We start from the raw sequence: 25,676 nt of genomic DNA, 5'->3' as shown, positions 1-25,676 counted from the left end.
ACCATGGAAATACAATATGAATACATGCAATCAAGACACAGGTCGGGGACTGTTGGCTTCAGCAGCAGGTAAAATGGTCAAGAGAATTCGAGCCACTAGGAAGGGCGAGCCTGGCTCAGGCATGTTGCGCCTCGACACGCCGCTTTCCGCAAGAATCTGGGCACCGTTCGACAACAAAATATGAATGGGGAGTTGAAGAGGCAGCCGCAGCTCACTAGGCCAGCTTTCAGGAACAGTACCTGTCAGTTCCTGCGACGCGGCTTCCCACTCGAGCCACTCGAGCCATGACGGCCATGTGCCGTGAAGATCAGGACGCGTAGGCGCGTACAATTGTACAGTATACTGGGCAGGTGAAGAAGCCTCATGAATGGCATCGGCCAAGTGGCGAGGGAAAGATGCGTCCGATGTAAGAAGAGGCAGTGAGACTAGTTGCCCGGGTCGGCAGCTCGCTAATTGCAGACGCGGGGGTTTGGCAGGTGTGAAGGTAACCGAGCGAGCACGAGCCATATGGAGCGAAGCCAACGTGCTAGATCGTGGTGGCTGGCTCCAATCCGCGACCGCTTCGGCAGCCCCTTCATCCACAGCGCTTTCATCATCTTCCATGATCGAGTACATGCCGCCTTCTGTCGTGAGGTAGTCGTGCAGATGGTCAGTGGACTCTGTCTCTGCCACAGGTGAAGTAGATGGCCTGCCTTGGAATAGTATCGTGCCGTCAGGGTATTGGTCATAATCCGCGAATGGATCCAGCACTGGTTCATCCGCGTCATCATAGATGCCAGCCGACTCAAGTTGCTCGGGCTCCAAAGTTAGACTCCGTCGATCAAAGGCACCAGCTTCGAGGTGTGGCGTGTAGGAGGGAACATGCTTTGTCTCACGCACCTGCATAGGCTGTGTTGGGAGTTCGGAAAATGTATCGAGTGGCGACATTTGACCGACTCTTAGAGGGACAGAGAGCTGAGGCGGGTCGCCCAGCCCTGGAACGATAGGCGAGCGCACAACCGATGTCGCAATAGGTGCCAGTTGCGGAGCACTTTCCCATGCGGATGAATCCAGGGGGGGTGACGTGGTTGGCGACTTTGTGCTCGATGTGGTAGATTTGGCGCGCTTGATGGTATGTGCACGCTCTGCGGTCTTCAAAGGTTCTGAGGGCCCCGTGGAGACATGACCAGCACCTACTTCTTTGTCAGGGACTTGTGAGCCCTGCGTCCTGGCCGAGGCAGCTGACGTTCGCTTAGACGGTGGTGTGGGTTTGTCATACCACAGGTTCTCTTCCCAACTCTCTTGAGACTGCTTACTGATCGATGCTGGGATATCCATGGGCTTGAGATTCGTATGGGTATCGGGATCTGATCCAAAAGAGGCATCCCGAGCGTGTGATGACAAGGCAGGGGGGGATGATCCGGATCTAGCAGTGTCGACAGAGTCTTTTTCTTCCATTAGTGGTGCGTTGTTCGAAGTAGATTTATACTGAATCAAAGCTTGAGACAGTGACGCATCCCGTGGTGGTTGCATAGAGGTATGGCTTGCTTCGCGTCTGCCTGTCCGTAGCGTGGTAGAAGTGGGACCCCGTGGCATGCTAGACATCGAAGGCTGACGAATAGGCCCGGGTGATGGCGACGTCTCTTCTTCTGGGTAAGCAAAAGAGTCCATGTTTCTCTGCTCTTTGGACGAAGTTGCCCAAATTTGAGTAAAGGAGGGTGGCTGCCACGTCGATTGGGCAAGGAATGGCGTGACAACGATGGAATCATCCTCGCGTTGCCATTCGGGTTCCTGATACGGTAACTCCTGAGTGACGCCTCGATGCCCGGATGTGGGTGATGAGTCTTGTCTCGACGATGCCACTTCGGATTCCTGTGTGGATGCGTACGGCTGTTCCGTAGGCAATATGTGAGCCGTCTCAGCGGTGTGCGGCGAATGAAAAGGAGCTGCACCGACACCAGCTGCGCCAGCAAAGGCACCAGTAGCCATTCCTCCCCCAGCAACCCCTGACATACTGGCTGCCTCTGGGACGCTGGGCATGTGAGCATCTGCGCCCAAACCAGCTAGATTTGTAGGCTGCGATGAGAGATGAGCTTCATTGGCCGATGGCATCTCAAACATGCTTGTATCATTCCCTAAAGTCGACGCCGGCGTCTTTGAGTCCAATTCTTTGTTCTCAGAGCGTTTCCAAGCCCAATATCCACTCGCTCCTAGCAAAGCTAACAACGCCGCACCCAGAATCGAGCCAGCAATGGCACCTTTTTCTCCCCCTGAAAGGCCGGAATGATGTTGACCTGGCTCTGTAGGAGTAACATGCGTCGTGTTAAGAACTGACAGCTGGAATGTCTTTGAAACGGGCGATACGGGAGCATCTTTCACTGGGCTCGTAGCTGACACATGCACAGTGACGTTTTTCTCTTGATCAGGCGCTTGACCCACAAGTGAGTACGATTTTTCATCATAATGGATCCAGCTGGGAGAGGCGCGTCGCAATAGTTTGTGCCTGAGCTGAGAGCGATAAAAGTGCATCGATCGACGAAGCATGCTCGATTCAAAGGTGACGTTCACGCCCGACTTGGGATCATTCATGTACTTCTCAAGTGAAATTTGAAAGTCCTTTCCAGTCTGTACAGTCACATTTGGGAGAACTTGCTGTTTAAATGGAGAAGGGAACACGTCTAATGTAACATTGACATCAGTGTCGAACGCCTTAGGATGTGACACATGCAGCTGAAATGAAGTCTGCTGTGCCTGGGTATGATCCTTCAACACAGGCGCCTTTCCGATTAAATTATGCGAATCTTGATCCAGCCTAAGCCATTTGGGCGCGTGAGCATCTAGCTTAAACTTGAAATCTTGCGGACTTTGTGAGAATCCGTCGAGCAGAAATAAGTTTGGAGAAATATGGTACTGAAATGCTTCACCTTCAGTAAGGTTACCCAATGGCAATGCTGCTGCGGTGTTGTTTAGTGTCACAAAACCTTGACCCAGCAAAAGGGAAAATGTACTGGACGGCCCACCTGCATTCTTGCGATTAGAGGCAATCAACTCGATATCGAACAATGTACCATTCTTGCCAGCCTCGGTGGGCGCTATACCTGAAAAAGTAATCTCATCGGGACTGAACCTGAGCCAGTCAGGTAGTGGCTTGCCACCCACGAGACGTGACGAATAATACACACGATCGTTATCAGGTAACAAGTACGTGTCTCCCAAGAATCCAATACTGAACGACCACCCCAATGGCATATGGAGGACTTTATTGGCTAACATGTTTCCTGAGCCCATCGATGCTGCCTGGGGAAGCTGTTCCTGCAAAGGGACACTTAATTTGGGTGGGGGTGCTGAAATAGTAGTCAGTTGAAATGTTGAAGATACTTCAGAGTCACTATCACGAGCCGTGACAGTCACATCATTGACAGCGTCTTTTTTGCCCTGAAGAGAAGGATTTCCTGTGATTCTGCGCTCTTCTGCATCGAAATGGGCCCAGCCCGGGAGACCTTTGATCTCATACGTTAGATCGCCAGTCTCATCCGTATTAAATGTTTCTGATGAGAATTGCCAATGATACTTGTTGTCTGCATGGGCAAGAGGTGGAAGCTGATCAGCCAGCTCAAGATCCACGCGAACATCTGCAAACACATAATTATGGTGCACAAGCACGAACAAGAATGAAATCGTAGCTGCTAGCACTTGAAACTTCCGAGAGAGTGTTTCACGGTGCATAGCGAGTCGCGAAAAAAAAAACTGGCACTTTGAATTCTTCAAAGTGTCTAGAAGTATTCGCGGTACAGGATCCGTGTCACGTCCAATTCGTCGCGGAATTGGTCACGACCAGCGATGTTGTGAGCAGGAATTGAGGTCCAGCCTCAAAAATCAACAATGTAGGTAGCTAGGATAGTATGGTGGGCCTCATCGCTTGCATCCTGTCTAGAATCTTGGGTAGAGTTTCATACATTTCAGCCCTGCAGATCATCCCCCGTACGACTCAAAGTAGCAACAAATCATGACCCGAATACGTGTTGATCGAAAGTCCACTCGCCGAAAAATCTCAGTGCTACCTCCACTTGATAAGATGAGCTGGGGGCAGGCTTGGCGCGAGCATGCCACATGCAGAGGGCATGATGGAGTGTTTCTGACCAAGAAGAAAGCGGCTACGTCTAAGACCTTGCATGGTGAGGGATACAGCAGGGAAGATCTCCAGACTGTATAAGATTTAAAAGTTGTACTATGGAATCAGCCAAAGAATGATGTAGCTTATGGTAGCACAACCACAGAGTATGAGGCTTGACGATAACGCTGCTGACGCTCTTTAGCGAAACCAGCTTTACTGTCACGCAAGAGTTCAGTCGCAGAGCCTGTGGGTCCATTGTGCGGCAATTTCATATAATCGGCCTACTAGGCTTGAAGCGTATTACATAACATCTTGAGTGAAAGGAGCACCTGTCAGCCGGCCTGCCCCACGGACGCCCATACCATGTCGACACGGCAGTACAAATCTCTGGGCGAAGAGCTCTGGCGCCAAAATCCAAGCAAAGTGGTATGTGGTGCACTTCACTTACTCGTAGAATAGTGAGCTTTTTTCTCTTTCGTATGGTGCCTTGGTGGTCCAATTAGTGAAGGACTACGAGGATTATGCGCAGGTCAATGTGCAGCTGGAAAAAATGTATGTGTGCACGGCCTAACAGCCAGGGGCTACAATATTGGGACGAGACTCATCGAAGACTTTTTAGCGCGCTCGAATCTCCCTCGATGCACGGATGTGCGTGAAATGGCTGAGGTGATAAGCAAAGTCGGGTTTAAAATGTTTCTGAACATCACGCCTGCGGTGTCTTTCCAAAATGTGAGCTCAGCTGCATCTCCATCCTACACGGAAGCATCAATGCCCAAATCAAAAGTATCCACAGAATCAGCTGTCGCTCCGGAAACTCGCGCTGCGCCGCAAGAGTTTACTTTGCAATTCGCCGAAAACCCCCTGGCCGAGTTTGTGGCGCTGCCTGAAGACGCGCTACAAGGTGGTCTTTGGTACTCTAACGTTTTGACGGGTGTGTTACGTGGTGCACTAGAGATGGTACAGATCCAAGCAGAATGTACATTTGTGACAGATGTACTACGTGGTGATGAGACGACAGAAATCCGCGTCAAGTTGATCCGATTCTTGGACGAGGGGGCACCGCCAGCTGATGATTAACGTATATGCAATAAGTTTATTAGCTAATGAATCGAGATCTCTCTCATCATTCACATATTCGATGGGTACAGATGTGTGGCAGGGTCGAGCATAGACTCTTTGATTGTGCGCGGTGAGACAAATCGGAAGAAAATGTTCATACTGCCAGCCTTGTCGTTCGTGCCTGAGGCGCGGCCACCACCAAAAGGCTGCTGGCCTACCACAGCGCCAGTGCACTTGTCATTGTAGTACATCATGCCAGACGCATTACGCAGGAGGTTGCTAATGTGAAGAAGGGCATTGCGCTCGGAGGCGAAGATCGAGCCAGTCAGTGCATATTCCGTCGTCGAATCCACCAAAGCGCATGTTTCATCGACCTCGTCGTCTGGGTAAGCGAACACTGTGATCACTGGACCGAAGATTTCCTTGACCATCGTCACTGAGCGAGGATCATGCGTCTCAATAATGGTTGGCTGCACGTAGTAACCCTTAGTGTCATCGCCGTAGCCACCAACAAGCACTTTGCCGCCCTCCGCCTTGGCCTCCTCAATCAAGCCCATAATCTTGTCGAACGAGTGCTTGGCAATCACGGGACCGACGAAGTTCTTGAAGTCCTGCACGGGGCCTACATTCAATGACATGGTACGCTCGATAAGCTTTTCCTTTAAGCCTCCTTGCCACATTGACTTTGGCACATACAAGCGAGAGAGAGCACTGCATTTCTGACCCTGGTACTCGAATGCGGCACGAATGCACTGAGTGACCACCACATCTTGATTAGCGGACTTGTGTACGAAGTGGAAGTTCTTACCACCGGTCTCACCGACGATACGTGGGTACCCACGGTACACATCCAGATTTGACGATATTTGCTTCCACAGAGCCTTGAAGACAAACGTCGAGCCTGTGAAATGTAGGCCACCAAAGTCGCGGTGGTCCATCGCCGCTTTGGCAATAGGCTCAGCTGGCCCAGGAACAAATTGGATCACACCAGGCGGTACACCAGCTTCTTCTAAAATTTTGTACACCAGGTAGTTCGAGTAGATGGCCATAGGCGAGGGCTTCCACACCACCACATTGCCTACCATGGCAGGAGTCATCACCAGGTTACCAGCAATGGCGGTAAAATTGAAAGGGGAGATCGCAAGAACGAATCCTTCAAGCGGTCGGTATTCTGTCCGGTTCCAAACGCCGGGAGAGTTACGAGGAGGCTGGATTTGGTACATGTCATCCACGTACTTGACGCCAAAGCGCAGGAAGTCACAGATCTCTGCTCCAGCATCGATCTCAGCTTGCCAGACATTCTTGCCTTGACCTACCATTGTTGCAGCTAAGAGCTGGTAGCGGTACTTGTGAGCAATAAGGTCAGCCGCCTTCATGCTGATAGCTGCGCGTTCACTCCAAGGCATGTTCATCCATTGCTTCTTGGCCTTCAACGCACCCTCAATGGCGATGCTTACCATGCGCTCATCAGCTTCGTGGTAGTAGCATACAACCCGCGCGTGATCACCAGGGTTTACCTGCTTCGCTAGCTTTCCGCTCCTGAATTCTTGGCCATCAATGATAACCGGAATCTCGAAAGGATTGCAGGCAAGCAGCTCATCCACAGCTTTTTGGAGCTCCTGACGGTCCTTAGAGTTCGGTTCGTAATTTCGCATTGGCTCATTGTCTATAGTAGGGAGCTTGTACACACCCAGTGTAGGAGCGACTGACATGGTAGAGAGTTGGCAATACGAGCGAGCCACTTTCACGCGTTAGCGAATCTCCCTCTTTCACGAGAACTGCAGCCGTCAAATCAGGACGCCCTGTCACAAGTCTCCGGGGAAAGGGTTTAGTAAAGGGCAAGATAAATGGCGTGGCCCCGTGGCGTGGTTCAATAACGCCACAGGTGTCTTGAATTTAGGATCAACCGAATATTGTTGATCTATGTAGGATACTACATGCAGTTACATATTAGCATATCATGATGTCATTATTAAGAGGTGCTAGAGAAGAATGATAATACGGTAATGCGTGAGAAAGAGTAGTCACGACCCCTTACATGACAAAAGCAAAGGGCGCAGCACAGGATGTTATCTTGCATTTTTTACTCCGTCTTTCGCTTGATCATGTACAATATAAGTCGGTTCTGGTGAAATGTACCCCATTTCTGATACCATGGTTGAAGACGCTGGTTGGCTACGAGTCGATGCGCTTGATGTAAGAGATGATGTACCGGACGACAATGAATATTTACACAGCGAGTAAGCACTGTCACACCGCGAAAGATCAAGTGATAGTAGCGATGATGCATTCTTGCGCTTGCGAGAATATACAGGATTGATTCGCTGGTCGGGGAAACTCGCGGAAGAAAAAGTGTCAATTGACTTTGGGGTGTACAATGGATCTTGAATATAAGTGGTTGATGTCAAAGAATGTAGAGGCTGATTGAGATGAGGAATTGATTCGGAATTTGAAGATGCTGAATCGAAGTCATTGATACATGAATCATGATGATGTGATGTGCGTTTGTTCCACTTCTGCGGAGGATGGACAGTTGCCTGATTTTTTAGGGCACCTGGTCCGAGGATTGGTGTCCGGTCGTTAATGTTTGGAACCGAGCTTATTGCATCCGGTGATGACATTTTGTTTGGTGAGCTGACGACTCTTGGGGGAGCATCAGAAAATCTATCGCTCAAACATTCTTGGGACGCATCACCATTGAATTTCTCAGATGAGTTGACAGCATTCGACATTGCGGCATACTTTTTTGACGATTCGTCTTGCATATGATGGCTGCATACGGATGCTTTCAGTGAATCTCGAGCATTGTGACCAAGTGAGATCTGAGATGCAGCTTTCCCATTACGCCCTGACAGAGGCGTTTGAGAGACCAACACTTTGTCACAACTATCTTCTCTCGATGTCGTAGGATCAGTGACGCGCGTGTATTCCATGTTTTCTCGATTGTCATTGCTTAAGCTGACATGAGACAATTCCTTGCTCTTTCTGTGACCTTTCTTGCTCGTAGCTGAGAAAAAGTGAGTCCGGTAGTGTTGTAAGCTATTGTCGTAACGGGAAAAATGTGCATCACAGCCAGGATAGGTACAGTTGTAAGGTTTTTCTCCCGTATGAATCCGATTGTGCCTCGATAGATGGCCACTTGTTGAAAAAGTTTTATCGCAATCAGGAAAGAGACATGGGTACCGTCGCTTACCATCAACGTTGATGCTGAACCTAGGTTCTTTGGTAGAGTACCTGCGTTTTTTTGGGTAATTGGCATTGTCTGTGATCTGTGTCTCCTTATCCTTGCCGATGTGCTGGTCATCAGATGTGGTCACCGAGTCGATGCCGCTTGCGCCTTGCCCCTGTTGTGAACTAAAAGGAGTAATCTGCACATCATGATGCGGGTTTTCTTGATATCGTTTTACTACAGGGTCAATATTGGAGTCATACAATGCCCCCGTCTCCATTTAGAATGGCTCAGACTTTTCGCAGGGTATGATCACGATTTAACAACGCTTATACCTTTGAATTACTTGGGCAAATCGCCTAGAAAAGCGCGACGTATTTTGGGCACGAGAATTAAAAGAATACCTCGTATCTTAATGTAAATATCGGTCCCTACCAGGAATCCTTATGTCACGGTGGTTCAATCCACGGCCAGCTGTCCGCGAAGGGTCTTCCGAAAAAGACATTGTGCACATATCACGCCTACTCCACACATTCACCTCGAGCGCAGCATTCATGAGCCCTAGTTCAGGCCTACATTACGGTGCTAGGCAGAATTTTTCATGCAATGCCCAGGTAAGCAAAGGTCTGTGAAACGCGTAGAAAGCCAGTCTGCTCGCACCAGTCGAAATCATTAGCTGATTCGCAAGCGCGACATTATTAATCACAGAATTGGGCACCGCGACTACGTTCCTCGAACGGGCGTAATGGAAAATAACATGATCAACCCAAGCCCCAAAAACTTGCCCATCAAGGAAAGTTGATGTTGAATGCGTGTAATTGGTTCAAGTAAAATCATGCAACAAGTCACTATAAGCATGAGGTCAAGTCGACAGGCGCCCGAGCTCACATGAAGGCTGTGCTCGCAGTGCTCCCGTCCGCACTGCACGAGCAGGACGGATGCCCTTATGGCAGGCGGGAGCATCTCACTATATCCTGAATGCTGAAAGCGCGGGGTTAAATCTTCTTACATACTGTACGGGGGAACCGCTACATCTGGACACGCTACGCCATATGTAGCGCTGAGTCATGCGGTTGTGGAGACGCGGTGTCGTGCCGCTTGGAAGCTTCACGGCGGGCCATACGCTCGCGCTTTTCACGCTTGGTCACTTTTCTAGGTGTGCCACTAGTATGATAGCCATGATCAGACGGAGCAATGTCCCCCAAAGCAGAAATAGGACTTGTGGCATCAACATTGTTCGATGATGTGTTTCGTTCACGGTGCTTGACAGGTCTTAATACTGGAGAAATAAGGAACTTTCCACCAACAACCGCGTGCTCACCAAACTTATTACTCAGTCGTTGGAGACGGTGCTTTTCATGACGACCTTTGTCTGGCCGATTTGCGGGATCAGATATGACATGGTCGGCTAGTGTTCGATGAAGGGGCGACGCCGATGGGCTGCCTGGATCATCAAGCATACTCACACTACGCCGGAAGGGCGTCCGCCCGAAATGTGAAATACCGTTTGCAGGGGAGCGTGAACTACCCAGTGCTTGCCTTGGATCCCTCAGCGCTTGCGTTAATAAAAATGTGCCACCAGGGCGTTGATGAGTCAAGTATGCATTTGATATGGGCGGTACACTAGAAGGTGTACCATTCTCTTGTGCGCTCCGAAATGCACCCATAGGAATCCGAGTCCACCGGGCGATAGCTCGATCGTACGTTCCATTCTGTGAAGATTTCGACCGACGGGGTTCGTGTCGCGCTTTGGATGTGGAATCATCAATGCTGGAGTCATCGCTAGAGCCTGGATAAAGCAGCCCCTCATCGAGTACATCACCGATGTCCATGATATCGGTGGGGCATTGGGGCTGAGCCTCAGGCGAAGAGTCAAGTCCATCATTGGATTGCTCGAGACAAGGCTGAACACCCTTAAATACGCTTGAATCAGATATATCGCGGTGCTTGCGCTTCCTCAAGAACAGAGGACCATTGTTCTGTGCATGATCTAGAAATTCACGATTCGGATGCTGACGAGATCTTTTCTGGCGAAGACCTCGTTGCATATTATGCAAGGTGCTAAACGGGGAAGGAGTACGATGTGAGCCATCAATCACAGCGCGATGTATAGACTTGGAGTAGGCCGGCATGAATTGACCCATGACTGGCTTGGGCGGCTCGGATAAGGAGAGTTGAGATTCTTTGGAAGGCGACGCATGATCTGCTGTTTTTTCGCTTGAGCCCTCGTCTTCTGATGTTTGCGATGGATCGACACCTTGATCATTGGATTCATTATGCAAAGATAATGCATTTGACAAAGAGCTAGGCCCATTTCGAAGTGGTGTTGTACAGACTGCTGAAGATCTTGGTGCTGGAGACGACACGCGAGGCGAGGAGTGTCGCGAGCGAGCAGCAATTTCGCGGGCACGACGAGCATTACGTCCCCCGCGAGGAGCAATAGAACCCACAAGAAGCCTCGGGTATGGCATGTCGGAGTCGGGCAGTTCATCTGTGGTATCACCATCATCAGCGCCAGAAGCATCAAACTCTGATGCCGGCGGTTCGTGTGCATGCGAACGAATGCCTACCTTAGGCGAGTCACCATGAACCATATCATCATCAGAGCTTTGCTCGTCACTCTCGCCTTCGAACTCGAATTCACCATCCGATCCGAATACAGCTTCGCCATCTCCTGCGCGTGCATAGATAAGACGACCGTCCAGATCCTCAATGACCAGGAGGGGGATGGCATTTTTCAGAGCTTTTTCGCCCAATTCCTCCTTATTTGTCATATCTTGCTGAGAACCATGTCCATCCATATCTTGAGCCGTTCCCACATGGGCAATCAGGGGTACCGAGAGTGATTCCACGTCACTGATAGTGGAGCTCCCATCGTCCAGCGATGTAATATCTTCATCCGTCGTGAGAGCATCCTCGTCATCGCCATCCTCATTAGAACCAGGTCGATCCGTCTCATCAGATGAACCATAAAAGTCGGAGAAAAGAGGCTCCGGTGTAGATGCGAACCCACGTTGTGGCTTGAACAATTCATTCGTCACGATGTCATCATCATCAGTCCAGCCGTCGGTTCTAGCAAATGAATCCCAAAAGTCGTCTTCGTTCTCAAAAACGTCAGGCTGTGCCGATGGGTTCTTGCTGACATCTTTCCGAACAGTGTTATTCTGCCGCTTGGTTTCATCTTCAATCATGTACTGCTCCTCGTTAAAAAGATAGGTATCATCACCAGAGTCATCAGACCCGATAAGTGATTCGTCTTCCCGGGCTGCCTCAATTTTTCTCGCCATATCAGAGTCGTCAGACTCTGTAGCCTGCGACGATGCAGCGCTGGACTGTGTTCGAGCATTATAATCGTCAGTAGAAACGACTTCCCCGAGGTCGCTATTCTTATCATCATCATTTTCATTAGCTGATGAATATCCTGTTGATTCACGGCTCACGAGAGCAGAGTCACGCGGTCGTTGAGAAATCATGTCTGGATTTGGTGGCGACGCCGCCAAAGTAGATACTGCAGAATTTGTGGCCATAGTTGCAGTATAAGAGTATTCTGTGCATCTGTTAGACAAAAAGCTTCGAACATACTTTCAAGTACTCTTTGGCAGAATAATAAGTCAGTCTGGTTTCAAAGTGTAAATAACAGGTGCTCCAGCTCAGAGACTTGATAAGGAATGAAAGAAATATGACTCTTGTTCGAGAATGAAGCAGGTATAAATGCGAGTGAGGTATTCTTGTGAGTTTGTTTGAACCTAAAAAAGTTAGAATACCGATACTGCATGATTCCAGGTCTCACGACGTGCAGCGAGAGACACTCGTCCGAAGAGCGAAGACGATGTCGTCTAAGCACTAAAGTTCTGATAATGGGATGCAAATAACGCGGTATGTCTGCTCAGCACACAGATAGACACCTTCAGCGGAGCTTAGGTTGACACCACTTATTTGCTAACAACAATTCGTGCTGATAATGCAGTCGACTTGTTGCGTTGAGGTTTGCAAGAACGTCGTTGCTCGGCAGTGGGCATTTTCGCGGTTCCTTGGACAAACCACCCAACCACCCTCCAAGAAATCAAAGACAGTCCAATCATATCGACCGATGGCTTCAAAAAATCATGGGCGCAGAATCCATAGGTCCAAGCTGTTAAGGAAAAAAGTGATTAGATAATCTGACGACAATTTTTTTTCTGCAGCACGCCAGTATCAATCTCAATACCTCCAACGGCATCATCGATTTAGCCTCATGTCGGCGACGTTGAAGGCGTCTATTGCGCCTGTGCCAACCGCCAATGATTTCTTGGACATCGTTCTGTCCAAGACTCAAAGGAAAACTCCTACTGTGATTCACCCAGGATATAAAATCACCCGTATCCGCGCATTTTACATGCGAAAAGTTATGTTTACGAAGGATGCATTTACGGAAAAGCTCCAGGCCATTTTGACAGAGTTTCCTGTACTAGAGGTATGTTACATTCTTATTGTGCTAATAGCTAGAATATGCACCCCTTCACTTCGTCATTGATGAAGTATGTATTGTTAATGACTAACATCTAGTGTCTTGTATGATAAGAATCACTATAAGTTGGCTTTGGGCCAAATCAATACTGCAAGGCACCTCATTGAGCAGGTAGCCAAAGACTATGTGCGGCTTATAAAATTCGGCGACAGTCTTTTTCGCTGCAAGCAGCTGAAACGAGCTGCACTGGGACGAATGGCTACGATCATGCGCCGAAACAAGGACCCACTTGCCTACCTAGAACAAGTCCGACAGCATATTTCGCGTCTGCCTGCGATTGATCCTAACACGCGCACGCTAGTTGTCTGCGGTTATCCTAATGTGGGCAAGTCGAGTTTCTTGAACAAGGTGACTCGCGCAGATGTCGACGTTCAGCCATACGCTTTTACGACCAAGTCGCTCTTCGTTGGTCATATGGACTATAAGTACCTGCGTTGGCAAGTAATCGATACGCCCGGTATTCTTGATCACCCACTGGAGGAAATGAACACGATCGAAATGCAAGCCATCACAGCGCTAGCCCATCTTCGTTCTGCCGTCTTATACTTCATGGACCTATCTGAGCAATGTGGCTATTCTGTCGAAGCCCAGGTACTCCTTTTCAACAGTATTAAACCGCTGTTTAACAACAAGCCTACTTTTCTCGTGATAAACAAGATTGATGCTGCCAAACTAGAAGATCTAGACGAAGACAAGGCAAATATGGTGCGCAGTGTGATTGAAGAGTCTCATGGCAAAATAAAGATGATCGAGATCAGCACTTTTACTGACCACGGTATCATGGACTTGAAGCAGCAGGCCTGTGATGCATTGCTTTCGTCCCGCGTAGATACCAAGATTCGTGGCCCTAAAGCGGACTCGATCCTGAATCGTCTTCATGTGGCAACACCTCTCAAACGCGACGATATTGAGCGTGCTCCTTATATTCCAGAGTCTGTCCGTGATGGATCAAGGAAGAAGTACGACCCTGAAGATCCTGAACGCCGCATCACTGAGCGTGATATTCAGGAGAGGCACGGTGGCGCTGGTGTGCACAACATTGACATGAAGAAGAATTACATTCTGGCTAACGATGAATGGAAATATGATAAGATTCCTGAAATCTACGAAGGCAAGAATGTGGCCGACTTCATTGATCCAGATATTCTCACTTCGCTCGAGAAGCTCGAACGCGAAGAAGAAAAGTTGGAGGCTGACGGCTTTTACGAGGAAAGTGATGAAGAACTCGACGATGAGGATGCTGAAATTCGTAAGGTTGCCCAAGCTATCCAGCAGCGCAAGGACAAGGCCAAGTCTTTAGCACAGGCTAAGAAGGCCCTGCAGACTCGTCCCCAGATACCTCGCAAGCTGCAGCACCGCTCCTTGTCTCAGATGACCGAAAATATGCGCGCTTCTGGCATTGATCCCAGCAATATAGAAATGCGCGCAGAGATTCTTGCTAAGGCCAAGGGTCTCATCGGAAAGCGCAAAACACGTGAAACACAAAATGAAGACGCCAGCATGGATGAAGATGACGATGGTGAAGCAGAAAATGATGAGACGATGTCCGTCGATGATACACCAGAGCCTGCATCTTCACGCAAAAAGATTCGCGCTGCCCCGACAAAACAAGGCGTATCACTTACGCGCGGCAAAACTTCAACCACTGCTACAACGAACAAGTCGGGTGGTGCTATTTCTGCCCGTGCAGGTGCAGCTCGTATTCCCGCCCGCAATCGTCAGGCTGAGGGCCTTCGAAGCAAGGCCCAAGAACATAAGGCTCGCGAGCTGCACAGTATGGCTATTCGTGATCGTAATCGCGAGGCTCGTGCCGGTGAGTCTGACCGTCGTATCCAGGCGAGCAAGCCCAAGTGGCTTTACACCGGTAAGCGCGGCCTTGGCACATCACGTAGCCGTTAGTCTCGTAAGTAGGTGTATCCTATATGAAAAGCATTTTGTTTCATATGTACTGACCACGGGAACGACGTGGCGAGGAGCTATAAGAATGGGAATCGTCGTACCAAATTTTTCTCCATGAAGACTGACATAGGGAAGCCCGGCTTCTATATCGGGGGTTGGCACACAAACGTGCCTCGCCATTCTTCGGCGCACAATACCCCTGAATGGAGAAGAATGGCAGTGAAGAAGGCCGTATACGTTGAAAACTAATTAAAAAGCATCAAAGGCCCTATTCGATTTAGCCGCTCGTACAAACCATCGGTTCCTCCTCGACATAAGTATTGCTATGTATGTCAAAATATTCCGATACATTTAATCTACTAAACGGCATTATATAGGATGTATCCATGTCTAACAGGTTTCCATGAACTATGTCTCCGTTGCATCATGTTGAGAATGGCTACGATGACTCTTGAGCAGGTCGATAGACCTATGTCAGCAGATCATAATAGCAGGACTCCGAACTCCAATGTTCTGCCACATAACCTTGTCGCATTTAACGCCGCCAAGGCCGATACCCCAGGTTCATCAGGTATGCGAGCTTCCGTGCCCCATAGAGCCTCTCTACGTATTAACATACCAAGGACTCTGCATTCCTATGCAGCTCTATTTCATTTTGTGACCATGCCAATCCATATGTGCGAATGAAACGGGATGTAGGACGCAAGAGCCCTTTGTGCCATATAGTATCCACCAATACGAATTCGAGTTGCGACATCCCGCATGTTTACGCAAGGTCCATTCTCAGTCTACTTAACCTTGCTGAATAATTATGTGCATTACGCCGTGCTTACTTGTGATACACGAAGAGCGCCAGGTAGACTCCGCACCACGGAAACCCTAGTTTGTTAGGAGCGATTAAGAGTGACGCGCTCATGACGTTGGGTCATTTGTTAAGGGGTATTATTGCCTTACAGGCATGCCTGTTTTTGTTCTTCCTTATTTCTGGCTCAAAAGCGAATGATCATGTCATGGTTCGTCGCCATCTTGAAAAGAAGGAATTTTACAAGCGTCAATACGCTTATGATGGTGATGTGCAAGGCAACCAAAACATAATGAGTGAGTACGCCGAACGAGCTTTTGAAGCATCCAAAAATCATGACACGAATGCTCTTCGGAGTGTCATCAATGATGTTCTTAACACACCAAATCTCAATCAGCCGACTGAGGGAACATGGGCTAAAGCAAGCTTGGGGCAGATAGACACCCAATATGGCGGTGACGTCCCTCAAGTTGGCTGGTACAATGGTTTCCCTACAAATCCGACGCCAAATGTCGACCCTGCCCAAGTTAATGGTGACTTAGCATGGAAGGGTTTACCTTCCACGCTCGATTGCAAGGTGGAACAAATGTCCGTCGCCCCAAATTCCCCAGCTTTTCTCTTGGATGACACGTCTTTGAATGTCACGGATGAAAAGTCGCCTGCTGGAAACCCCATTGTTCAGCCGTTTTATGTCTCTCATCCTAACACCTATGATCGTGATCAAGTCAAACGTGTAATCATTACTCTTCCTGGTAAACCCAGGGATGCATGGAATTATGTGAATTTGCATTTTAATGCTCGGGAGTTCTTGATTCACAACCGAACGCTACCGAAGGATGAGGCTATTCTTGCCGCGCCGGTATTTTTGAACCAAAATGACAAGGAAGCAGGTGCCGTTAAAGAAAACTACTTATACTTCAAAAATTCCCACTGGGCCAACGGTGGTGCCTCGCATGGTCCTGAAATGTCCCACAGTGTGACATCTTATCGTGTTCTAGATTTAATGGCTCAACATTTCATCAAGACATTCCCAAACCTTAATCAAATTGTCTTTGCGGGGCACTCTATGGGTGCTCAAGCTGTACAACGGTATGCAGTCGTCAAAAACCCTAAATGGTATGACCGTGCTCTCAGATTTTGGATTGGTAATCCTGGTTCATGGGCTTGGATAACAAGCGATCGCCCGAATAACAATCCCTCGAACTTGGACGGAGAGTCCTGTGAGGACAAGATTGACGCTTGGCCTTTTGGTATTGGGGATGCGGATGCTATGCCAAAGTATGTGAAAGACAGTGGTAATCCAGACCTTATTAGGAACCGGTTTTTAAAGAGAAATGTGGGCTATTCTCTGGGTCTGCTGGATAATGGACAGGGAAATACACAATGCGCGGCACAATATCAGGGCTATAGCCACCTCCAAAGGGGTTCTTATTTCATGAAAATGCTGTGTGAACTGCCTGGCGGTTTTCCGAAAACCCACACTCTCGCCTATATCGCGGGAGTCTCTCATCAAGACTATGAGATGATTGCGGCTACTGAAACTACAGACTTTGTTTTCATGCAGGGCCGAGATGCGCCGCCCATTTCCTCTTTGCGGCCGCATCGCTCACATCACCACCGACCCCATCCCCGTCCGCCTCCATCGAAAGGGAGTAATCCTTACGATTGGGAAGGTCCGCATTATCGTAATGCTGCTTGGGGTATCATTGCTGGAATTGCTGCTGTTTTGATTATTGGTTTCTTCGGCTGTCACTATCTGTTCAAAGCAAATGCTAATGATTGGGATCGTGACTATTGGGAATATGACAGCAAGCGCCGCTTGCTGTAATTCGGATGTGCTCATGGATTTATAAAGATGTTTTATGCTCAGTGATACTTGCATACTCTCCTTTTCACAAATCCAGTTTAAGCTCTATGATCCCGAATGGACATGTTCCGTAGAATCATGTACATATGCAAAGAGTCTATTGAGCAGTATGTCGTAGAGGATATACTACTTGAGTAGGAGGCGCATCGAAAGAGCATTCTCGCCATCAGCGTAGTAAGAAGCTTCAGTACCTTGCACTTGAAATCCTAGCGCTTGGGTATATAGAGAGATGGCAGCTCGGTTGGACTCACGCACATGGAGAGAGACGTGATTGGCACCAAATACGTCGCGCATCGCGGTTTCTGCTAGTCAGATGCGTGCAAACATACGACTGAGTTTCATCAATTTGTTCGCTAGACCCAAACGCCGGTGTGAACGAAGCACAGAAATACTGGTTACGTGACCAGCCGGAACGCCATCTTCTGGGTCCTCATCCCTTAAGCTGTCAATGTTTACATCTTTACGCACATTTTTCCTAGTATGTAGCCAACAATATTCCCGTTTTCGTCTTCTGCCACATAAGAAAGTTGGGGCCACGTCAATGCATGGTAGAAGTCTGGAAGAGTGAGCTTGAGCAAACTTACAATAACGCATGGTATAATTTTCGGGGAGATTATGCAGATTGCAGTTCTGCATCCCCATCATATCATCCATCTTATTGTCAATATCACCCCGCTTCAAGTAGTACATACCGTGGCTTGACGAATATTCATCCTGTCGCGTCGCGCAGGTTAGCCGGCAATGACACACGTTAAGATGATCGCGCTTTCGGACCAGGGTTTAGGTCACGTGCTCTAGTCGTGTGGACATTTGCCTTGCTCAAAATGTCGGGCATTGACCTCCCGTCCTACCGCTACATTCTAGCCGGTGGTCATCTGTGTGACAGGTTGTGGCTTGTTCTGGTTGTATGTTCCGTCTAAAGAAACATTCTCCTAATAAGGATAAGATGAGTGAGCCAATGTCGTCGAACCAGCAGCAAGCCCTCCCAGGTCGCCCAGGAAACCTCGATCCTGGTCAACAGCATAAATTGTCAAAGATGCGCGACCAGGTGCGTTCAGGGTCGCTGAAATAATACTGACGCCGAGAAGCTAAAGCAGCATGGCTTCTATGCACCTGAACGTCACGATGATGCCTATTGTATGTATGATACTGTGCTCACATTCCAGTGTGTCGATTTATGCGTGCTCGTAAATGGGACTTTGAAGCCGCTAAAAGCATGCTATTTGAGTCTGAGACATGGCGTTGTGAATTCAAGGTGGATGAGTTGTATGAAAACTTTTCCTTTCCTGAAAAAGAAGCCGTCAACGAGCTCTATCCAAAGTTCTATCACAAGACGGACAAAGATGGGCGTCCTCTGTACATTGAACAGCTTGGTAAACTTGATTTGAACAAGCTTTTCAATGTCACCACTCCTGAGCGTCTAATTCAGGAGCTAGTGTACGAATACGAGAAGTGTCTCCATGAACGTCTGCCTGTGTGCTCTGCCATTAACCAAAATCTGATCGAAACGAGCTGCACTGTTATGGATCTCAAGAACGTGGGTATCGGTCAATTTTGGAAGGTGTCTTCCTATGTTCAGCAGGCCAGCAAGATCGGTCAGTATTATTACCCAGAAACTATGGGTCGCTTCTACATCATCAATGCTCCGTATATCTTCACAACAGTTTGGACTGTCGTGAAGGCCTGGCTTGATCCAGTGACGCGTGAGAAAATCCAAATTTTAGGCTCCAACTACATTGGTGAGCTGGCCAAACAGATTCCTATGGAAAATATCCCATCCCTGATTGGTGGCAAATGTCAGTGCCAGGGTGGCTGTATGATGTCGGATGCGGGTCCATGGAACACGCCTGAGGGCGAAGAAATTATCCGTACTCGTAATGAGGAGAAACGGAAGATCAAGAACGAGTACTTAGGAATGGGTGGAAAGGAGCCACCTGCTCGTGTGGAAGCTGCTTCCCATGACCAATCCAGTACTGCCTTGGCCAGTGTGAATGAGTCAAAAGATGCTAAGGAGCAGAAAGAGTCGAACAACCAAGCAGAGGACCATGCACCTATGGTATCAGCTTCTGCCGCGTTGTCCAAGAAGAAAGTCTCCAACAGTAATGGCGTTGATGAATCCTCAGAGTCTAAGAAGCAGGAAGATGATGCTCAATCAACGAAGCAGGCCAACAGCTCGGGTGAGATCGCCTCACACGACATTTTGAACGAGTCTGTTGCCACGGCCCGTATCTCCAGCAAAGACTCAGAACCTCATGCTGCGCCGTCTCTTAGTGAACCGGGATCCGATGGGCTTGCGCCACCTACTACTGCCCAGCCGCTCTCTAATGCGATAGCATCTACTAAGCACTAGATACAATATGGATTTCGATGTAGGGAATCTTGCTAATGCTCTCCGACTGTGGCCAAATATCGTTGCCTGGTTCAAAAATTAAAAATCATGCATGGGTCGTGCGACAAAATTTGGCTACTGAATTGGGACGCCAAAATCAACACCACAACGAGTGACCATCATAAGCGACGCTTCTGGAGTGTATGCATTTAAACCCAATACTGGCTCTATTCCTCTCACTTGTCCCGCTCGCTTTGGCTTTAGAACATGCTGGTGTAGATATGGATCTGTACACCTCAGTCGACTCAGATGTTAGAGCAGGGAAATCGCACTTTCGGGCTCCCCCGAGAGAAAATTTGTCGGACGATATGAGACGCAGGGTAGAATGGCCTGGAAACAAGATTCTTATACCGAGTGCTCATCAGTCATATTTTACAAGGCCAGCTGCTTTCGGGCTTAGACGCGTTGAAGACGAGGGCTTGTGGGGTACACTTATCCCCATTCAAGCGTTTCTGGAGACCAACAATAACTATGGATGTATACCCAAAGCTTCAGGTGTTCATCTGGCAAACAAGGTGCACTGGGAAAAGTCGATCGATCAAACTGTGAAAGGCAAGCCCAAAAACAAGCACCCACCATCAGATTGGGTAGCCTTGATGGAGCGGGGAGTATGCTCCTTTGAACAAAAAGTCAGACTCGCTCAGAGTATGGGAGCCAAAGCGGTGGTGGTGGGGGATTACATGGAGCAAGATTACGAAGATGACCCTATGAATATTCGAGTATGGGGCGATATATCGCAACAAGATGCCAGCATCCCCCTCGTGATGTTCCCCGATGGTGATGCGTCAGATATTAGTATCCCATCTTGCTTTGTGATCCGGAGCAGTTATTTGGAACTAATGGAATTTGCTTCGTCTGGCGTCCGTGTGGGGCTCTACCTAGATGCAAGTTTGGATGGCTCAATGTGGGAAGAAGTAGGCTTATTGATTTTCCTTCTCCCGTCCATTTTTGCCCTTTCTGCGATCTTGCTCCAAAATGCGCGAGAGGCCGTGAAGAGATTTCGCGAGCGTGCTTCTGTATACATGATCAAATCTCTTCCATGCTATAGATGGCACTCGAACGGAACATGGGACCGGCTGCTACCGAGCGAAATACCTGACCAGCAACCGAGGAGCTATGCACTGTGGAGCATGCACCAGATGGATATGGTGGTACTCTATATGAAACGTATGTTTTCAAGGGGCTCTGCAGAGCAAGAATTATTCATTCCGGACGCTGAAGGGACGATTTATGATACTGCCTCTCACCGACAAAGTGGGGGTGTGATAAGTATCACTAACGCATCCAATCCTCGTTGGTATGTACAAGATGATTGTCCTATCTGCTTGTCGAATTTTGAAGATGGGGATCGTGTTCGTGTCCTTCCCTGTGGTCATATCTTTCATCAAGACGAAATAGACGATTGGCTCACAGGAACGCGACGCCTGTGTCCTACTTGTAAGCAGGACATACTTATCAGATGATGTAGATGATTATGTAAATTCACGTCAGGGCCCGTGCGTTCTCAGCCTAGTCTCCGTCCGGGCACTCAGCAAGCGTTTCGATCATTACTCAAGATGATCACCTGTATTGTAAGGCGCATCGCACCTCCTTGTCGTGCATTTTCGACGAGTACGAATGTATGGAAGAACTTTCCCAACATGCCGAAGGGCATTATAAGAAGTGGAAAGAGTTCATTGGGCGTACGTTACGGTTCACTCACCATGTCAGCTGGCGAATCCAGTGCTTGTCCATGAAAAATCGTACATCGATGGCAAATGGGTCAATGCATTGAATGGTCAGACACAACCTGTCTACAATAAGGCCACCAATGAAGTATTAGCCGAGGTAGTAGACCAGGGACGTCAAGACACAGAGATGGCTATCAAAGCGGCTGAAGAGGCGTTCCAGACATGGTCCAAGACTACGCCACATGAGCGTCATAATTACCTTCTTGCTCTTTTTGCCAAGATTCAAGAGAATGCAGAAGACTTTGCTCGACTGATAGTGGCTGAGAATGGTAAAGCCATTTCGGATGCCCGTGGCGAAGTGAACTACGCCAACTCATACGTGCAGTGGTTTGCGGAGGAAGCTCTTCGAATTCAGGGATACACAACACCATCTCCCAATCCTAGCAATCGCACAACAGTGATTCGGCAGCCTGTAGGTGTAGCTGCTCTGATTGCACCTTGGAACTTTCCCTTGGCCATGATTACCCGTAAAGTAGCACCTGCCCTTGCTGCTGGCTGCACTACAGTGGTCAAAGCACCTCACGAGGCTCCATTAAGTGCATTGGCTTTGGCATATTTGGCGGAGGAAGCAGGTATTCCAAAAGGTGTGATCAACGTGTTGGTCTCATCTCGTGGTAAAAACGAGTCGGAGATGGGCAAGGCACTTTGCGAGAGTACATTGGTCGACAAGCTTTCCTTCACTGGATCCACCAGAGTAGGTAAGATTCTCATGGGTCAGTCGGTCAATACGCTCAAGAAATTTTCGATGGAACTGGGCGGCAATGCACCGTTTATTGTATTTGATGATGCGGATGTGGACGCGGCCGTCAGCAATGCTGTGGCTTGTAAGTTCCGCTGTGGTGGACAAACGTGCATTTCGGCCAACCGAATCTACGTGCACGAACAAGTGCACGACGAGTTTGTCTCCAAGTTTGTCGAGAGAGTCAAGAAGCTTCGCGTGGGCTACGGTCTGGACGAAAACATCAACATTGGACCGCTAGTGAATGAGGCTAGTCAGGACAAAGCAGAGTCACATGTCCGTGCAATGCAAAAGGTTGGCTCTGAAGTGGTCTTGGGAGGTGACAAGGGCGAGGGACTCTTTTTTGAGCCCACCGTCGTGCTTGTCAAACCAGGGGAACGCGTGCCTACTGACGATGAAGAAACGTTTGGTCCCGTGGCTGCTATCTATAAATTCCAATCTGAAGAACAAGTGCTTCGTCTGGCGAACGACGTGCGTGTGGGCTTGGCAGGCTACTTCTTCAGCGAGAATGTGCATCGCTGCTACCGCGTGGCTGAAGCTCTGCACGTCGGCATGGTTGGTATCAATACGGGTATGATTTCATCTAGCACTATGCCTTTTGGTGGTGTAATGGAGAGCGGCTTTGGTCGTGAAGGAGGTCCTACCGGTATTCACGAGTACCTGTACGAAAAAGCCCTCTCCTTTGGTGGCATCTAGCATGGGTTCGGTAGACACAGGTATCACGTGCACAAAAGGCGGTCTGTTGGGGAAATGTATGCAGGGCGATCTTTGCGGGAGTTGCGCTTCTTCGCGCTTCTGTGGCAGTGTGAATGGGGGGCCAGCGTCGCAGCCCACCCGAGGACCGCCGTCATGCTTTTGTTGCCGCTGTGAGAAGACCTTCAGAAGGGACGCCAATTTCTGAAGGGCGAGTGCGTACCCATTCACGTACGAAACACGCACGCGACCCTGTGTCAGGTATACATCACCCCAGCCAATCGCGGCGCCGGGAAGTAGATGACGAAGAAGAGGCCTTTCGTGTCAAACCACCAGATTATTTGAACCACCCACGCTTTATGCGTGCAGTGAATCATTTTGATGCGTGCTCGAGGCCTCGAGTATCTCGGCCCAATAGCACGACACCATCACCGCAGCAAAAGGCCGTGGCGCCTCCCATTCGTGATGTGGATGAGGAATCATTGGCGCCTTCTCTTATATCCTGTGAAGAAGTGGAACACGACGTCGAGCTGACCGATGTACAACAGAGCGTGTATGCCTATTTTGCTAGTCGGCACTTGAGTGATCATGCATGTACACGACCTGTGCAGCCATTCTTTGTGGGTGCAGATGCGGATGCCAATGGGACCTCTGCAGCATATGCATTGTATGGGGGACCTGATTCATTCCATAACAGCGCACAATTCATTGGTGAAGCGGACAGTATGCCAGCGCACATGACGCGTCGAACGCCGTTAGGTTCGGCGGCATTATGCCGGCGTGCAGAACTTCGAGGCATTATCACAGCACTTGGAATGCTAATGCAGTCTCCTCACAGACCCACATGTGCGCATTTGTGCGTGAGCAGTGCCTATGTTGCCAAGGCGTGGGGCGTATGGATCCCCCGTTGGGAAACACATGGCTGGCCTGGTGAGGTGGTGGACAACCATGCACAACGCAGCAAGAACCGTTGGACTCAGCGCATGCAGCTTATGAGCCTCGATACATCGTCGTCTGATTCTTACTCGCGCAAGTCAGACTCCCCCGACAATGGTTCCCCCACGTTCCGTCGAACTCACCGTCGATTGGTGGATGAAGATCTTCTTCGTGAACTAGCGGCTCTACGGACGAGGCTGGCTGACATGGATGCTCGAGGGGGACCGAGTGTGTATTTATACCAAATTGAGCGTAAGGACAACCCAGCCGATGCCCTTGCCATACATTGTGTGGTGTCAGAGTCGCCGCACCTTGGATCAGACGTGCTTCGTGGGTCACCACCACCAGTGCAAGGGTACCAGCCCTTGCGCGTTGTTTCCCCTCCCCGACGTGCGTCACAGGCTCATGCATGGAAGAACGCTTCACCGTTGCCCGATGATGTTTTTGTCAACTCGCCCTTGTCTCACAAGTTGTGGAAACGCGCACCAAAAACGCCCGCGTTGAACAGAACCACATCGCCTAATGCTCGTGCTGTGAGTCCACTGATAGGAGCCAGTCCGTCTAGAATGACGCATGCATCTCCCACCCTGTCAAATACAGTCTCTCGCGCGTCTCCTGTGCCATCTTTGGGGCGGAGTTCAGATCCCTTCACCGCTCGAGCAAACTCACCATCACATTTGTTCCCGACATCGCCAGCGTCACGCTCTATTTCGTCGTCGCAGTCTTCCCGTATACCACTTCAAGCTCCCATGAACCGTGTGCGCCCCGACTCGCCGCCGCCGATGGAGCGAGTCAGCTTGTCGCCTAGTGATGTCGAGGTATATCACAATCATTTTGAACTAAGTGATCATCCTCAGGTGGAACCTAGGGGTAAAAAGTTGACGGCAGATGCATTGCGAGAGCACGACAGAAAGACAGGCTTCCATATACCGATATGGCGACGAGGCCGCAGAGCAGGCTCTAGTGTCAAGTCGGAAAGCGTGCATTCTTTTATACAGCGTATCACGCCAAAAGCCTTGAAAAAGAACAAGTCGCAGCCAAGCTCACCAGAAAGTTTCTTTTCCACTCCTCGACCTGTTTTGCGGACATCAGCTTCGCAACCTGCTCTGCGTAAAGCAGCGGATGCATCTCAGTTCGCTCGACATGCTGACAAGATGCCTTCTCCCACCCTCAAGTTCGAAGCAGAGCCTACTGCCACGCTCAATTTGAGAAAACAAATCGAAGAAGTGGCAGAGCGTGAAGAAAGACTTGCTCGACAGGAGGTCGAGTTGGATCGCCAACGCCTTGTCTTGGAACAAAAGTCACCTGTGTTGCGAGCGCCAGCCAAGAGCGCGACGCTGTTCAACAACTCCAAGTCCGACGATGAAGAGGACTTTGGCGACTATGTTCATAAAATCGAGGATCATGATTGGTTTTGGGAAAGCAACTTCCGTCGTGCACCGCGAGTACAGGAGAGGCCCGGCGAGCAGGAGCAGAGGCCAAATGCGTCCCCAAGCAGCATACCCCGTGAAGAGCATGGTGAGTCTAGGGCTCCGAGAGCAAGGCATGTGTCTCCTGTATTACGAACACGTGCGTCAAAATGGCAAATGTTGGAAGAAGCTCGTGGACGCAACGTACTGCCGCATGCTCCCAAGCAAGACGCCTTGGGTCTCTATGTGGACGGAGATGGATTTGGTAGCGCTGCTACTTTATCAAAGAGCTCACCATATTTTGACAACCTTAGGAAGAAACGCTTACAATACCCGTTGTCGGACTCGGAGGACAGTTTGTCTTCCTGACCGCCTTTTTATGTC

The 25,676-nt window shown here is 49.3% G+C and overlaps 12 protein-coding genes across 12 annotated transcripts; 7 read left to right on the top strand and 5 right to left on the bottom strand.

Annotated features, from left to right (window-relative positions):
• Positions 1-30: 30 nt before the first annotated feature.
• MRET_4091 (axial budding pattern protein 2) lies at positions 31-3,705 on the bottom strand (the record flags this gene model as incomplete). Its single annotated transcript, XM_027630718.1, has 1 exon — positions 31-3,705. One exon carries the CDS (start codon positions 3,703-3,705, stop codon positions 31-33), a length of 3,675 nt encoding a protein of 1,224 aa, XP_027486560.1.
• Positions 3,706-4,456: 751 nt separating this feature from the next.
• MRET_4090 (trafficking protein particle complex subunit 3) lies at positions 4,457-5,170 on the top strand (the record flags this gene model as incomplete). Its single annotated transcript, XM_027630717.1, has 3 exons — positions 4,457-4,519; positions 4,548-4,645; positions 4,672-5,170. 3 exons carry the CDS (start codon positions 4,457-4,459, stop codon positions 5,168-5,170), a joined length of 660 nt encoding a protein of 219 aa, XP_027486559.1.
• A 50-nt stretch (positions 5,171-5,220) lies between these two features.
• Positions 5,221-6,864, bottom strand: MRET_4089 (1-pyrroline-5-carboxylate dehydrogenase; the record flags this gene model as incomplete). Its single annotated transcript, XM_027630716.1, has 1 exon — positions 5,221-6,864. One exon carries the CDS (start codon positions 6,862-6,864, stop codon positions 5,221-5,223), a length of 1,644 nt encoding a protein of 547 aa, XP_027486526.1.
• Positions 6,865-7,221: 357 nt separating this feature from the next.
• Positions 7,222-8,601, bottom strand: MRET_4088 (zinc finger protein; the record flags this gene model as incomplete). Its single annotated transcript, XM_027630715.1, has 1 exon — positions 7,222-8,601. One exon carries the CDS (start codon positions 8,599-8,601, stop codon positions 7,222-7,224), a length of 1,380 nt encoding a protein of 459 aa, XP_027486490.1.
• A 763-nt stretch (positions 8,602-9,364) lies between these two features.
• Positions 9,365-11,848, bottom strand: MRET_4087 (uncharacterized protein; the record flags this gene model as incomplete). Its single annotated transcript, XM_027630714.1, has 1 exon — positions 9,365-11,848. One exon carries the CDS (start codon positions 11,846-11,848, stop codon positions 9,365-9,367), a length of 2,484 nt encoding a protein of 827 aa, XP_027486522.1.
• Positions 11,849-12,555: 707 nt separating this feature from the next.
• MRET_4086 (nucleolar GTP-binding protein) lies at positions 12,556-14,727 on the top strand (the record flags this gene model as incomplete). The annotated part of the gene is made up of 3 exons (XM_027630713.1): positions 12,556-12,774; positions 12,807-12,838; positions 12,867-14,727. 3 exons carry the CDS (start codon positions 12,556-12,558, stop codon positions 14,725-14,727), a joined length of 2,112 nt encoding a protein of 703 aa, XP_027486523.1.
• A 914-nt stretch (positions 14,728-15,641) lies between these two features.
• MRET_4085 (uncharacterized protein) lies at positions 15,642-17,357 on the top strand (the record flags this gene model as incomplete). The annotated part of the gene is made up of 1 exon (XM_027630712.1): positions 15,642-17,357. One exon carries the CDS (start codon positions 15,642-15,644, stop codon positions 17,355-17,357), a length of 1,716 nt encoding a protein of 571 aa, XP_027486521.1.
• A 165-nt stretch (positions 17,358-17,522) lies between these two features.
• Positions 17,523-18,109, bottom strand: MRET_4084 (N-alpha-acetyltransferase 10/11; the record flags this gene model as incomplete). Its single annotated transcript, XM_027630711.1, has 5 exons — positions 17,523-17,698; positions 17,726-17,832; positions 17,865-17,952; positions 17,981-18,050; positions 18,089-18,109. 5 exons carry the CDS (start codon positions 18,107-18,109, stop codon positions 17,523-17,525), a joined length of 462 nt encoding a protein of 153 aa, XP_027486683.1.
• Positions 18,110-18,342: 233 nt separating this feature from the next.
• MRET_4083 (Sec14 cytosolic factor) lies at positions 18,343-19,746 on the top strand (the record flags this gene model as incomplete). The annotated part of the gene is made up of 3 exons (XM_027630710.1): positions 18,343-18,444; positions 18,485-18,533; positions 18,563-19,746. 3 exons carry the CDS (start codon positions 18,343-18,345, stop codon positions 19,744-19,746), a joined length of 1,335 nt encoding a protein of 444 aa, XP_027486525.1.
• Positions 19,747-19,928: 182 nt separating this feature from the next.
• Positions 19,929-21,248, top strand: MRET_4082 (PA domain protein; the record flags this gene model as incomplete). The annotated part of the gene is made up of 1 exon (XM_027630709.1): positions 19,929-21,248. The coding sequence occupies one exon, from the start codon at positions 19,929-19,931 to the stop codon at positions 21,246-21,248; it is 1,320 nt and encodes a 439-aa protein (XP_027486691.1).
• Positions 21,249-21,341: 93 nt separating this feature from the next.
• On the top strand, positions 21,342-22,950 carry MRET_4081 (succinate-semialdehyde dehydrogenase/glutarate-semialdehyde dehydrogenase; the record flags this gene model as incomplete). The annotated part of the gene is made up of 2 exons (XM_027630708.1): positions 21,342-21,467; positions 21,496-22,950. The coding sequence occupies 2 exons, from the start codon at positions 21,342-21,344 to the stop codon at positions 22,948-22,950; spliced, it is 1,581 nt and encodes a 526-aa protein (XP_027486524.1).
• Positions 22,951-23,063: 113 nt separating this feature from the next.
• Positions 23,064-25,661, top strand: MRET_4080 (uncharacterized protein; the record flags this gene model as incomplete). The annotated part of the gene is made up of 1 exon (XM_027630707.1): positions 23,064-25,661. One exon carries the CDS (start codon positions 23,064-23,066, stop codon positions 25,659-25,661), a length of 2,598 nt encoding a protein of 865 aa, XP_027486689.1.
• Positions 25,662-25,676: the final 15 nt, after the last annotated feature.

This window comes from Malassezia restricta, chromosome VIII (assembly GCF_003290485.1).
Source record: "Malassezia restricta chromosome VIII, complete sequence".
NCBI lineage: Eukaryota > Fungi > Basidiomycota > Malasseziomycetes > Malasseziales > Malasseziaceae > Malassezia > Malassezia restricta.
The sequence above is the reverse complement of the archived record's forward strand: the minus strand, read 5'-3'. Positions and strand labels throughout refer to the sequence as shown.